Below are 13,184 nucleotides of genomic sequence, written 5' to 3'. Positions count from 1 at the left end.
AAACTCGGAAGGGAGGTAGGTCTGCCATCACGACCTTAACGAGACCAATCAATGCCTCTTCCGGGTTTCGCACCCGGCATCCAGCCAGATTGACAGGCTGACTGCCTGGCAGCAGAGAGGAGCTACACATTTGGAAAAAAAAAGGACCGAGTGTTGCAGACTGGCCAGGGTCCAGGGCTACGTGCTCAGGGACGCACTGAGGCTGGGTGCGGCCGCCGCAAAGGCTCTGAGGGGAAAGGCAATCGTTTAGAGCCTTCCCGCCATTGTATACCGAGGGAAGGCTCTAAACGATTGCATACAAAAAATAAACTACCGTAAGTACCTCAGTGAGGTACATTTGCCCCTTTAGTTATCAGCCCGCCGGATTTAATTGCCGGCGGGACTTCCGGCTTCTTGATCCACGCACGCACCCAGGTGGGTCTGGGCCGTGCCCGTTTCTCGGTGGGTCGGAGCCAGGATTCCCTCCCGCTCCACAAAAATGCGATTTTGTTTGCCCCCCCTCCTCCTCCTCCTCCTCACCCCTCCAGCTCCGAACCCAACTGGACTTGGCAGTTAAAATCCTGCCCATGGTTTCTATGGGAACCAGTCATGCCTCACGCCAAAGACCATTCTTCGCCTGTGGGCTTCAACGGTGAGCACAGCTAAGCCATTTGACAGTGAGGGGCATCACAGTCAAGCCCGATCTTGTCCTCAGCCTTTGTTTACCCACGCACACACTTTCAGCAGAGGTCACTGGCTAATTTCCCCCCTCTCTGATGCAGAGCACCAAAGGTCGATTGTAGTGCCCCTGCTCGTTGAGATCAGTAACTCAGCACAGGGGTAGAATCAAACCTGACACCTTCTGCTTTAAATAGCTCAGTTACATGTTGCATGCTGCCTTTACTAATGGACCCACCAGGGAAGCTGTGTATAACTTGGTCTAGATTAGTCTAAATGATTACAAATATCATAGGCCTTACTTTGCTAATTCACATATGTTTAAACATTGGTATTACAACTGCGAAGAGACCAGGTTACGGGTATGGTGACAGAGTGGTTAAGAGGCCGGGACTAATAATCCAGTGAACGTGAGTTCAAATCCAGATGGCAATTTGAGAATTTGAATTCAGTTTAAAAAAATCAGTAAATAAAAAGCTGTTGGATTGTTGTAAAAACCCACCTGGTTCACTAATGTCCCTTTAGGGGAGGAAACCTGCCGTCCTTACCCAGCCTGGGCCTACATGTGACTCCAGTCCCACACCAATGTGGTTGACTCTTAACTGCCCTCTGAAACAAACCACTCAGTCAGGACAACCAGGGACGGGCAATAAATGCTGGTCTTGCCAGCAACGCCCACATCCCGAGAATGAATTAAAAAGAAGATACTTGATAATGAAACCACACAATTTTAAGTTCATCGAATGTACCAAATCATTTGGGGGACATAAAACTGCTAAATAAACCCAGGCAGTGGGAATGTGAAGCTTACAGCACACATCGTGACAGACCGGATGCTTTAAAAGAACTCCACACCCCTGTTGGCACCTGACTGACTTCTTTGACTCGATTGGCTTATATCTAACGAGCAAGCCCTGGCTAGGGACCCATTAAAGTCCCTGTCCTTAGGTCAGAGTTCAGACAGAAACAGCCCTGAAATGATAGCCGCTATTAGGGACGAGAATTGAGCTGTCTTACAACTCTGAATTATCCCAACCAGATCTGTTCAGTTTTAGTCGCAAATCCCTCTGTAAACCAATGGAAGGTTCCTGTCTGAACAGAAAAAGACAATATTGATGTATGTGGACGAGAGGCTAAGCATCCTCCTCTCCATGTGACAAGTGATTCCAAATCCCATCTCGGGAGTCTCCTTTATCACGGCATCTGTGAGTGGAGATCTGTCACTGGAACCATGGTCTAATAGGTGGGCGGCTTTTTAATTAAAGTTAAAATAATGTTTAATATGTGTATTCCCTGGTAGTCTCCTTGAGAGAAGAGGGAAGGGTATCTACACTCTCTGCTGCTGCGAGTGGTCTGGGAACGGGGTGAGGGGTCTGTGATGGTCGGGTCTGGAGGTTCTCGTATGTGCTATCACTTTTGCCCATGGCAGACGCACCACTCTCCCACCATCACAACCCAGAGCTGATCACTTCCAGACACTCAACGGGATCAGAAAGCCACATTGGTGGAAATCCCATAATTTGCTGTCAGACTGTGCCTCAATGGCTAGGACTTAGAATCAGAGAATCATAGAAAGTTACGGCAAAGAAGAAGGCCATTCGGTCCATCATGTCCGTGCCGGCCGAAAAAGAGCTATCCAACTTAATCCCACTTGGTCCGTAGCCCTGTAGGTCACGGCACTTCAAGAGCACTTTTTAGATGAGTTGAGGGTTTCTGCCTCTCCCACCCTTTCAGGCAGTGAGTTCCAGACCCCCACCAACCCTCTGGGTGAAAAACATTCTGCTCAGCTCCCCTCTAATCCTTCTACCAATTACTTTAAATCTATGCCCCCTGATTACTGACCCCTCTGCTAAGGGAAATAGGTCCTCCCTATTCACTTTATCTAGTCCTGTCATAATTTTATATACCTCAATTAAACCTTCCCTCAGCCTCCTTTCTTCCAAAGAAAGCAACCCCAGCCTATCCAATCTTTTTTCATAGCTAAAATTCTCAAGCCATGGCAACATCCTCATAAATCTCCTCTGTACCCTCTCTAGTGTGATCACATCTTTCCTGTAATGTGGTGACCAGAACTGCACGCAGTACTCAAGCTGTGGCCTAACCAATGTTTTATGCAGTTCTAGCATAACCTCCCTGCTCTTATATTCTATGCCTCAGCTAATAAAGGAAAGTATCCCGTATACCTTTTTAACCACCTTATCTACCTGTCTGCTACCTTCTGGGATCTGTGGACATGCACTACAAGGTCCCTCTCTTCCTCTACACCTCTCAGTATTCTCCCATTTATTGTGTATTCCCTTGCCTTGTTTGCCCTCCCCAAATGCATTAACTCACACTTCTCTGGATTTGACACTTTTCTGCCCACCTGACCAGTCCATTGATATCTTCTTGCAGTCTACGGCTTTCCTCCTCACTATCAACCACATGACCAATTTTTATATCATCTGCAAACTGCTTGATCAAGCCCCCCACATTCAAGTCCAAATCATTAATATATACCACAAAAAGCAAGGGACCTAGTACTGAGCCTTGCGGAACCCCACTGGAAACAGTCTTCCAGTCGCAAAAACACACATCGACCATTACATTTGCTTCCTGTCACTGAGCCAATTTTGGATCCTACTTGCCACTTTCCCTTGGATCCCATGGGCTTTCACTTTTTTGACCAGTCTGCCATGTGTGACCTTATCAAAAGCCACATACACTACATCAAACGCGTTACCCTCAACGACCCTCCTTGTTACCTGCTCAAAAAATTCAATCAAGTTAATCAGACACGACCTTCCCTTAACAAATCCATGCTGACTGTCCTTAATTAATCAGTGCCTTTCTAAAGGAAGATTTATGCTGTCCCTCAGAATCAATTCCAATAATTTGCCCACCACCAAGGTTAGACTGACTGGCCCATAATTACTCGATCTATCTCTTTCTCCCTTTCTAAACAACGGTACAATGTTAGCAGTCCTCCAATCCTCCAGCACCACGCCTGATGATCAGAGCCTCCGCTCTTTCCTCCTTTGCTTCTCTTAGCAGCCTGGGATACATTTCACCAAGGCCTGGAGATTTATCTACTTTCAAAGATGCTAAACCCCTTAATACTTCCTCTCTCACTATGTTTATCCCATCCAATATTTTACACTCCTCCTTAACTATAATCTCTGTATCGTCCCCCTCTTTTGCGAAGACAGACGCAAAGTATTCATTAAGAGCCATACCCGTGTCCACACATAGGTTACCTTTTTCGTCTCTAATAGGCCCTACTCTTTCCTTAGTTTTCCTCTTGCTCTTTATGTATTTATAAAACATTTTTGAATTTTTCTTAATTTTACTTGCCAGTATTTTTTCATGCCCTCTCTTTGCTTTCCTAATTTCCTTTTTAATTTCGCCCCTGAACTTTTTATATTCCTCTAGGCTTTCTGTAGTATTGAGCTCTTGGTGTCTGACATAAGCTTCCCTTTTTTGCCTTATCTTACCCTGTACGCTCCTTGTCATCCAGGGGGCTCTACATTTGGCAGTCCCACCCTTTTTCTTTGTGGAAACATGTTGACTCTGAACCCCTTGAATCTTCCCCTTGAACGCCTCCCACTGCTCTGACACTGATTTACCTTCAAGTAGCTGTTTCCAGTCCACTTTTGCCAAATCATTTCTCAGCTTAGTAAAATTGGCCTTTCCCCAATTTATTCAGGAGCCACCAAGAAACAGAAATGGGAACAATGATACAGAGAGATCATCAGTCTCCATTTCAGAGGCACTCTCCCGCACCCGAATATTCAATGTAAAACCACTCAATATCTTACCGGTCTCTTGATACTGTGAGGTTGCAGACTATATCTGTCTTCCCTCACAGTCTAGAATTCGCAATCTAAGCTTCTGCGAGAAGGCTTGATCTTTATCTTTCCCAATATCTGAATACTAGGAACTTAGAAGCTGCAGCTCATCCCTGATTCAATCCCCTGATACATTGGGCAAAGATCTCCTCTGTGACCTCAGAGTCCTGTGTAAACCAGTTCCTTGCAAACACACTGACTGTTTCAGGCACAGGGGAAACCTTTCCCCACTGTGCTCCCTTTATTAATGATGGTACTGCCTCTCTCTTGTTGATGCTCGCTGAGACGCCTATGGCAGGTTCATGATAGCTACACAGCACAATGAGGGATAGCATCTCCTAATTCTATCTTTAACAAGAATTCTGAGTTGAACTGCTGACTATGGTACTCAGCACAATGTTTCCAATACCAGCGATCCTCCTAACAAGAGCTTAGCCTGAGTTTCCTGGTGATGGGAGATTAGAACTGAGTCAATCCCCTTTGACATTCTCAGTAAAGATGGTCTATTGGGAAATTTCCCCTTACATAGAATGTATAGCACAGAAACAGGCCATTCGGCCCAACGTGTGGTCTATGCTCCACACGAGCCTCCTCCCGCCCCTCTTCATCTAACCTTATCAGCATATCCTTCTATTCCTTTCTCCCTCATGTTCGTATCATGTGTTCTTAAAAGCTGGAATTTTTTCGTATTTACAATAGGAGAAACAACCCCAATTACAGATTTCATTAAACGAAGAATCAGTCACTGGAGAGGAGAAAATTAAAGAAACACAATGGTCGCTGTAATCTCACACCACCGTTCAGACCATTTACACAAAAACAATAACAATTTGCATTTATATAGCGCCTTTAACATAGTAAAACGTCCCAAGGTGCTTCACAGGAGCAATCATCAAACAAAATTTGACACTGAGATACGTAAGGAGATATTAGGACGGGTGATCAAAAGCTTGTGCAAAGGGGTAATTTTAAGGAGCATCTTAAAGGAGGAGAGAGAGGTGGAGAGGCAGAGAGGTTTAGGGAGGGAATTCCAGAGCTTAGGGCCTAGGCAGCTGAAGGTTCGGCCACCAATGATGGGGCGATGAAAATCGGGGATGCGCAAGAGGCCAGAATTGGAGGAGCGAAGAGATCTCGGAGAGTTGTAGGGTTGGAGGAGGTTACAGCATTAGGGAGGAGCAAGGCCACGGAGGGATTTGAAAACAAGGATGAGAATTTTTAAATTGAGGCGTTCCCAGACCGGGAGCCGATGTAGGTCAGCGAGCACAGGGGGTGATGGGTGAACATGACTTGGTGCGAGTTAGGATACGGGCAGCAGAGTTTTAGATGAGCTCAAGTTTACTGAGGGTGCAAGATGGGAGGCCGGCCAGGAGAGCATTGGAAAACTCGAGTCTAGAGGTAACAAAGGCATGGATGAGGATTTCAGCAGCAGATGAGCTGAGGCAGGTGCGGAGACGGGCGACGTTATAGAGGTGGAAGTAGGCGGTTGTAACGATGGAGAGGATATGGGGTCGGTCACTCAGCCCAGGATCAAATAGAACGCCAAGCTGGCAAACAATCTGGTTCAGCCTCAAACAATGGACACACAGACACACCAACCTCAATCCCCATTTACACAAACACTACAACCTCAATCCCCATTTACACAGACACTCCAACCTCAATCACCATTTACACAAACACACCAACCTCAATCCCCATTTACACAGACACACCAACCTCAATCACCATTTACACAAACACACCAACATCAATCACCATTTACACAAACACTACAACCTCAATCACCATTCACACAAACACACCAACCTCAATCACCATTTACACAGACACACCATCCTCAATCACCATTTACACAAACACACCAACCTCAATCACCATTTACACAAACACATCAACCTCAATCACCATTTACACAAACACTGCAAACTCCAGCCTTGAACTTCCTTTTATAAATAAAGAAAAGGTACTTGCTGAACTTTCAACAGATATTTCGTACTACGTGAAGTTGCATTTGCAAACCTATATATTTTGTGAACCATCTGCGTATTTATATTTTATTTAATCATGATTTAGTTAACCTGGCAAATACAAAATAGAGCTCAGTTTAATTTGCTTTGACTTAAAAATAAAAACCAAAAAATAGCAAGAAAAATTATTTTCTATTTTGTAAAAGGAATCGGTACCAAATCATACATTTGGAAGTGTTCGATTGCTGCATAAATCCCCATTTTGGATATGACCAAATAATGAAAATTAATATGCATCAATTTCCCTCAATCTTTAACAGGTACAATGGAGATCATTAATAAAAACAGTTCATTAAAAAAAAGACTCGGCATCTTGATATATTTTTGTTTTTGCATCTCGAGGCGCATTTAATCAGTCTTCCTGTAACAAAGATGAAGAGGCATAACTGCATTTTACCTGATCTCTTGTTAATCACCTCCGCAATAGATGATGGAAAGTAGCCCACCCTGTCATTGCCAGTTCTGTTGTCATGGATACAGCCTTTCCACCTCCCATCAGGATGCTGCTCTAGAACCTGATTCAGGGAAATCGAAGAAAATATGAATTCAAACATGTTTATCTTCAGAAGAAAATTAGGTGACTTTTGTGGTCTTTGGTGAATGCTGTCGGGCTGTGTTGGACTGAATAATCTGTATGTTAAATAAATAATAGGCCTGAGGCCTTCTCTCAGTCCAGGACATGCAGCCTGTAAGTCTGAGAGGCCCATAGGAACCTTTAAGGCAAGTAAAGCTCTAGCCTCGCTAATTATTGTCTAAATTTGTGCTGCCCTCTCTAGTGAATGTGCCACTCCGTCCTGTAGGAACATCTGTTTCCCCGTGCGTTCCACGATTAGGTTTTCGAAAGAGTTGAAAATGAAAATACCTCAGCTGCTGAAACCCTCATCCATGCCTTTGTTATCTCCAGACTGGACTATTCCAATGCTCTCCTGGCTGACCTCCCATCTTCCACCCTCCATAAACTTGAGCTCATCCAAAACTCTGCTGCCCGTATCCTAACTCACATCAAGTCCCGTTCACCCCATGTGATCACTGACCTGCATTGGCTCCCGGTCCGGAAACGCCTCGATTTTAAAACTCTCGTCCTTATTTTCAAATCCCTCCTTGGCCTCGCTCCTCCCCGTTTCTGTAACCTCCTCCTGCCCCACAACCCTCCGAGATCTCTGCGCTCCTCTAATTCCTGCCTCTTGCGCATCCCCGATTTTAATCGCTCCACCATTGGCGGCCGTGCCTTCAGCTGCCTGGGCCCTAAGCTCTGGAATTCCCTCCCTAAACCTCTCCGCCTCTCTACCTCTCTCTCCTCCTTTACGATGCTCCTTAAAACCTACCTCTTTGACTAAGCTTTTGGTCACCTGTCCTAATATCTCCTTACGTGGCTCGGTGTCAAATTTTGTTTGATAATCGCTCCTGTGAAGCACCTTGGGACGTTTTACCACATTAAAGGCGCTATATAAATGCAAGTTGTTGTTGTTGTTGTTGTTGTTGTTGTTGTTTGATAAAGCAGTTTACGCTAAAACTAAGAGAAAACATCTAACGTGAGAAAATGGAAAAAAAAAAGACTAGCTAAATCTAGAAATATTGAGATAGGAAGAGCAGGTTAAAATCAAGACACAGCGGGATTGGATGGAGTAAATGACTGGCCTTATTTTAACTGCCCCCACCCAGTTTCCGCCAGGCAGGGTATGGGGGGCGGGGTGAGTTAAAATCAGGGCCAATTAATCACTTTTGAAACATTCTAATTAATTTATCCGTATCTCACTGAATTGTATCCTCAACAACCATCAGGAAAGCCCTATCTGACTATCCTCATGAAAGACATTTCCTCTGCTAATTGATGTGGTGGTCGCTGAGGCCCATCGATTAGGAACTGGTTCATGCCGCAAGAATGTTGTTAATGGTGATGGCTGTGCCTGTAGCACCACCTGTTGCATTCCTGGGGTATTGCTGGGGACCGACTGAAAGGGCCTCATTTTAATTGCTTCGGGCATCGCTCTCATTGCTAAGCAAACATTAGCTTATTTGCAAATCGGAACTTAATCCCCTTCAAAGTTTCTGAATAACAAACTGTCCTGTCGGAAACAATGTTCTTCAGCTACCGTGGAAGCATGAGTTGCATTGATTGTTGAGGGATTTACTACGTTCACTCTCCCTTTCTCCTTCAGCGCCATTCACCGTCTCCACACAAGGTAAGCAGCAGGTGACCTGTTTCCAGGTCCCTGACCAGTGTTGTTCTATCACCGGCCACTGCGGGGAGGGGAGTGAAGGAGTCCACGACAGCCTTTCCCTTCATTCCTGTCAGGAAGTACCTCACCTCCACTCAACCACCTTCCCATAACACCATGATTACACGGCCTCTGGAATCCATTGCCGCCTGGAGTGGTGGGTGGTGACTCTCTGTTTGCCTTCAAGAGGGAGCTGGACTGGTTCTCGATTGGGGCTGAGATCGCACCGTATAGAAGGTAAGTGTCTTTATTGATAACACTCGGTCCTTGTGATCTCCTGGGCTGGTTTTGGTCGCCTGACGGCGGGGGGGAGGGGGGTTCGGAGAGGAATTTTTTTCCCTTGTTGGCCCTAGGTACATTTTTCTTTTTTTTGCCTTTCCCAGGAGATTACACGGGGGAGAGGGAGGGAGGAAGTGTTTAGTCAGGATGCTCTTGCCATCATGGTGTGTGGGGCAGTCTTGATGGGCCATCTGGTCTTTTCCTGCCCGTCAATTTTGTATATGTTCGTCTGGGGCTCCACAGACCACAATATCCCCTCTGATAGCAGGCTGCGTTTCCAAAGGGTCGCCAGAGGAAAAACATGTCGTTAGCCCATTTGTACAGGCCACTGATGAGGCCTTGCACGTTGTATGGGGTCTTTCTTGACATCAGGGAAAGTCTCGAGCAGAAGCTTATTGCGATTGCCTGCACAATTGAGCCTCTGCTGCTACCTGTACTTTGAATTCTGCTCTACAAAGGAAAGTAGGAGAACCTACAGCACCAGTTGCCTTAATGCGTTGAAAGATTAGAATCACCTGCATGCCACTGAGGTCCTTCTTTGCACTCCAGCCATTTCACGGCCTGGTCTATTTGTTTATTGGGAAGCCGAGGTGAAGGGTCAAGGGCCATAGTGAGGGGCACGGCCAAGGTTGAAAAGAATACAAGAGAAGTGCAAGTAAGTCAGGAAGTAGTGTTTGTGTGATAAGCCTCGATTTCAACCCTGTGGAGGTGTAGGAAGGGGAAAGAGTGCATAGGACGTTGTGTTTGGGGCTTAATTGGAATGAGAGAGAGGAAAGCGCAGAGTGCCTACAGTATCAGTAAAATAGGGAGAGGCAAGAAAGATTGAGAGAAGAAAAGAGAAAGAAAGGTTGAAAGCTAAGGGCAAGAGAGGGATTGCCTGTCCTGATCAGGGGAATTTACTAATACAGGCAGCCCATGCCCCAAAAAGCTTTCCATGTACTTCAATAGGCTAAAATAATGGTATATTGCGATAAGCACAACCCCACCACTGTAAAAGGTGACCATGGTCCTTTGCAAAAGACGAACAGAAAATGGATAAAGTCCTAAAGTCTCTTTATTTGGTCAAAGTAAAAAAAAAAGTTTGAAAAAGTGCTGCATTCCACATTATCATGATCATATAGTTTGTTGAACAGCCATACTGTTCAGAGATTTATCTGGAGATTCTTAATGCAATAACCATTTGTTTGGGTCAATCTGACAGATAAATTAAAATGTGTAAATCAGAAATATCGAGTCCCACAAAATCGTAGGATATGAAAGTTTATTAAAATATCGCACTTACTGTAATAACGTCTCCTGTTTTCACATTAAGGCTGGTCAGGTCATAATTGTTACAGTAGTCCTTTACAGCCCTGACCTGCAGGGCAGCTGAGGCATCTGAAAAAACACAAACAGGAACCATTATCTGTAGGGATGACTTCTGGGGGCCGGTGACGGTGCTGCGCTGGGCTGTCAGGCGACGTGTTGGAGTACAGCAGGAAAGGGCGTCCCCTGTTCTCTCCACCCCACCCCCTCCCGGACAAAACACGACCCCTGAAGCGCGGCGGGGGTGAAATTTGCCTTGGGCAGAGGACCCAAACCGGGGGGTGTCACATCTTCCGCTTGGTGTCCAGCCTGATATTGTTTTAATTGACTTCAGTGGAACTGAATATTTGGCAGGGCGTATAAACTGGCGGCCGATGTGATACCGCCCGGTTACGAGACCCGAATCAAATCTCACCTCCCTAAGCCTCTCAGAGGAAACACAGCAGCCAATTTGCACACAGCAAGATCCCACAAACAGCAATGTGATAATTACAGGATCATCTGTTATTGGTGGCGTTGGTTGAGGGGGAAATATTTTCCAGGGCACCAGGGAGAACACCCCTGCTCTTCTTCAAAATAGCACCATGGGATCTTTTACATCAACCAGAGAGGGCAGACGTTTAACATCACATCCGAGAGACAATGCAGCACTCCCTCAGTAATGCACTGGTAGCCTGGATTGATGTGTTCAGGTCTCTGGAGTGGGACTTGAACCCACAATCTTCGAACTCAGAGGCAAGGGTGCAACCCACTGAGCCACAGGGTCAATTGGCACCTTTTAAAAGGAGCTGGATTGATATTTGTTGAGAAGGGGGCTGGAGGGTTATGGAGACACACACCCCCTGACACTCGGTGCGGATTTTTTTTCCCCCCAGTCCCCTGCCGTAACTCAAGAGGGAGACTGGCAGAATCCCCCAGAGAGATGGCGGAAAGGGCTGCTTTACCACGCTTCTCTGGAGTTCCTCCGGTCTGCTGCCAGGGTTACCGTGGCGACCCCCGGAGAACCCCCGCGGGATTTCAGGGCCATTAAAAAAATAAGATGCTTCATTTTTTTTTCAAGGGAGGTCAGGAAAAGGTGTAAAAACGGGCGTAGCGATGACCAATACAGCAGCGGGACGGGCTGCAGGCGTTTACATATGTAAATAAGGGGGGGGGGGTTTCTAACAACTGTTTTAGGCCCCCTTCGCCGAAATCTCGAGCCCAAGATTTTCAGTCCATCAATTTAAATCAATGGAAAACCATAGGGTGCAGGCTCATGATTTCCTATGGTGTGCTACCTGTGAGCTTCACTCCCTGCTGCGAGCACCATGTCATAGGATCGCCCCTCAGATCTATGTTATTTTATGTTCCCATTTAACCTTTCACTTCAAGCACAGTTGACGCTGTGGCTTGCTGGGTAGCACCCTTGCTTTTTGAGTGAGAAGGTCATAGGTTCAAGCCCCATGCCAGGACTTGAGTACAAAATCTATGCTGGCACAGGCTCGATGGGCCAAATGGCCTCCTTCTGTGCTGTAATGATTCTATGACATTTGGGACCACTGAGGCAGAGGTGCTGTCTTTCAGATGAGACCTTAAATCAAGAACCCGCCTGCCCTCTCAGGCAGACATAAAAGATCCTAAGGCAGTATTTTGAAGAAAAGCAGGAGATTTCTCCCCGGGAGTCCTGGCCAACTTTTGTCCCTCAACCAACATCACTAAAGCAGATTATCTGGTCATTATCACATTGCTGTTTGTGGAACCTCGCTGTGCACAAATTGGCTGCTGCCATTACTACTTCAAAAGTACTTAATTGGCTGTGAACTTTGGAACAACCTGAGATCGTGACAGTCACTATATGAAGTCAGGTTCGTTCTTTCTTTACTGTGGGGGAGATAGTCCACCAAGGGGACAGTTTGAAACACCTTCATGTTTTCGGACTTACCTCTGAGCATCTGCTTGATTTCTTTGCTTGCTTGCGTTGCTGTGAATTGATGAACGATGTCTAGGGCGGTCTGACTGTAAGTGTTCTTGATATGTGCATTAATTCCACTCTGAAACACAATTAAATCGACCAACTTTAAGTGCGTGAAATGTATAATTGCTGTTAAGGCCCTTCTGTGTACGAATTACAATGTTCGAGATTCCCAAAGAGTCAAGAGGTGAATGGTGATTCAAATTATTAAAAACAACAGAGATTTCTTAGATTCATTTAAGTTTGAAATTGGGATCATTTCATGATTTCCATTGATAAGTAATGACTAGAGACTATGTTTGAAAGAGAAAAAAGATATTTTGGAGGCAATCCTATATTGCCTTCAACTCATTATGGTCGTTAAACTATCGGGGTAGATCTTGATTTGTGCGATAGTGTAACACGGGTGATAGTGGGCGTCATTTTAGCACCCGCTATTGGGTGCGTTCCTGGCGGGGGGGCTCCGAAAATCGGGGAATCCTGGAGTGGGTCGGGAGCCCGACTCCAACCCGCCCACTTCCGGGTTCCCCACTGACGCGCCGGCGTGCGCGCGCAGCCCCCGCTGGTGGGAATCCCGCAGGCAATTAAAGCCATTAACTGACCTGATCAAGGGATTATGTGAGGAGGGGTGGGATTTTATAGCAAACTGGGACTGTTTCCCACACTGGGGGAAACACTCCCAGTTGAAATGGACGTGTTGCAGCTGTCAGCCTGTGGCAGCTGCAAAGGTCCATTTGACAGGTGGAGGGGGGAGACCCTCACTCATTGCAGGAGGCCACTCTGTCACTTGGGACAAAGTTTGGCCTCCACCACCCTCCTCCTAACAATCAAAGTCACCAACTTGCACATTACCCCGGGGTCCAGAGACATGTACCTACCTTGCGGACCCCCTCAGATGTACATCTTGCGGATGGGGGCT

General features: G+C 46.1%; 1 protein-coding gene across 2 annotated transcripts in view; it reads right to left on the bottom strand.

Moving 5' to 3' along the window:
- The window catches only part of caskin1 (CASK interacting protein 1), a 442,509-nt gene that overhangs the window by 67,000 nt on the left and 362,325 nt on the right, over positions 1-13,184 (bottom strand). For both annotated transcript variants that reach the window (XM_068003445.1, XM_068003444.1), the window contains exons 8-10: positions 12,236-12,344; positions 10,292-10,386; positions 6,909-7,026 (exon numbers count right to left, since the gene is read on the bottom strand). In XM_068003445.1, coding sequence (XP_067859546.1) covers positions 6,909-7,026; positions 10,292-10,386; positions 12,236-12,344 — 322 coding nt within the window. The remainder of the gene's footprint in view (positions 1-6,908; positions 7,027-10,291; positions 10,387-12,235; positions 12,345-13,184) is intronic.

This window comes from Heptranchias perlo, chromosome 22, assembly GCF_035084215.1.
Source record: "Heptranchias perlo isolate sHepPer1 chromosome 22, sHepPer1.hap1, whole genome shotgun sequence".
NCBI classification, from domain to species: domain Eukaryota; kingdom Metazoa; phylum Chordata; class Chondrichthyes; order Hexanchiformes; family Hexanchidae; genus Heptranchias; species Heptranchias perlo.
This window is presented reverse-complemented; position numbering and strand designations above follow the sequence as displayed.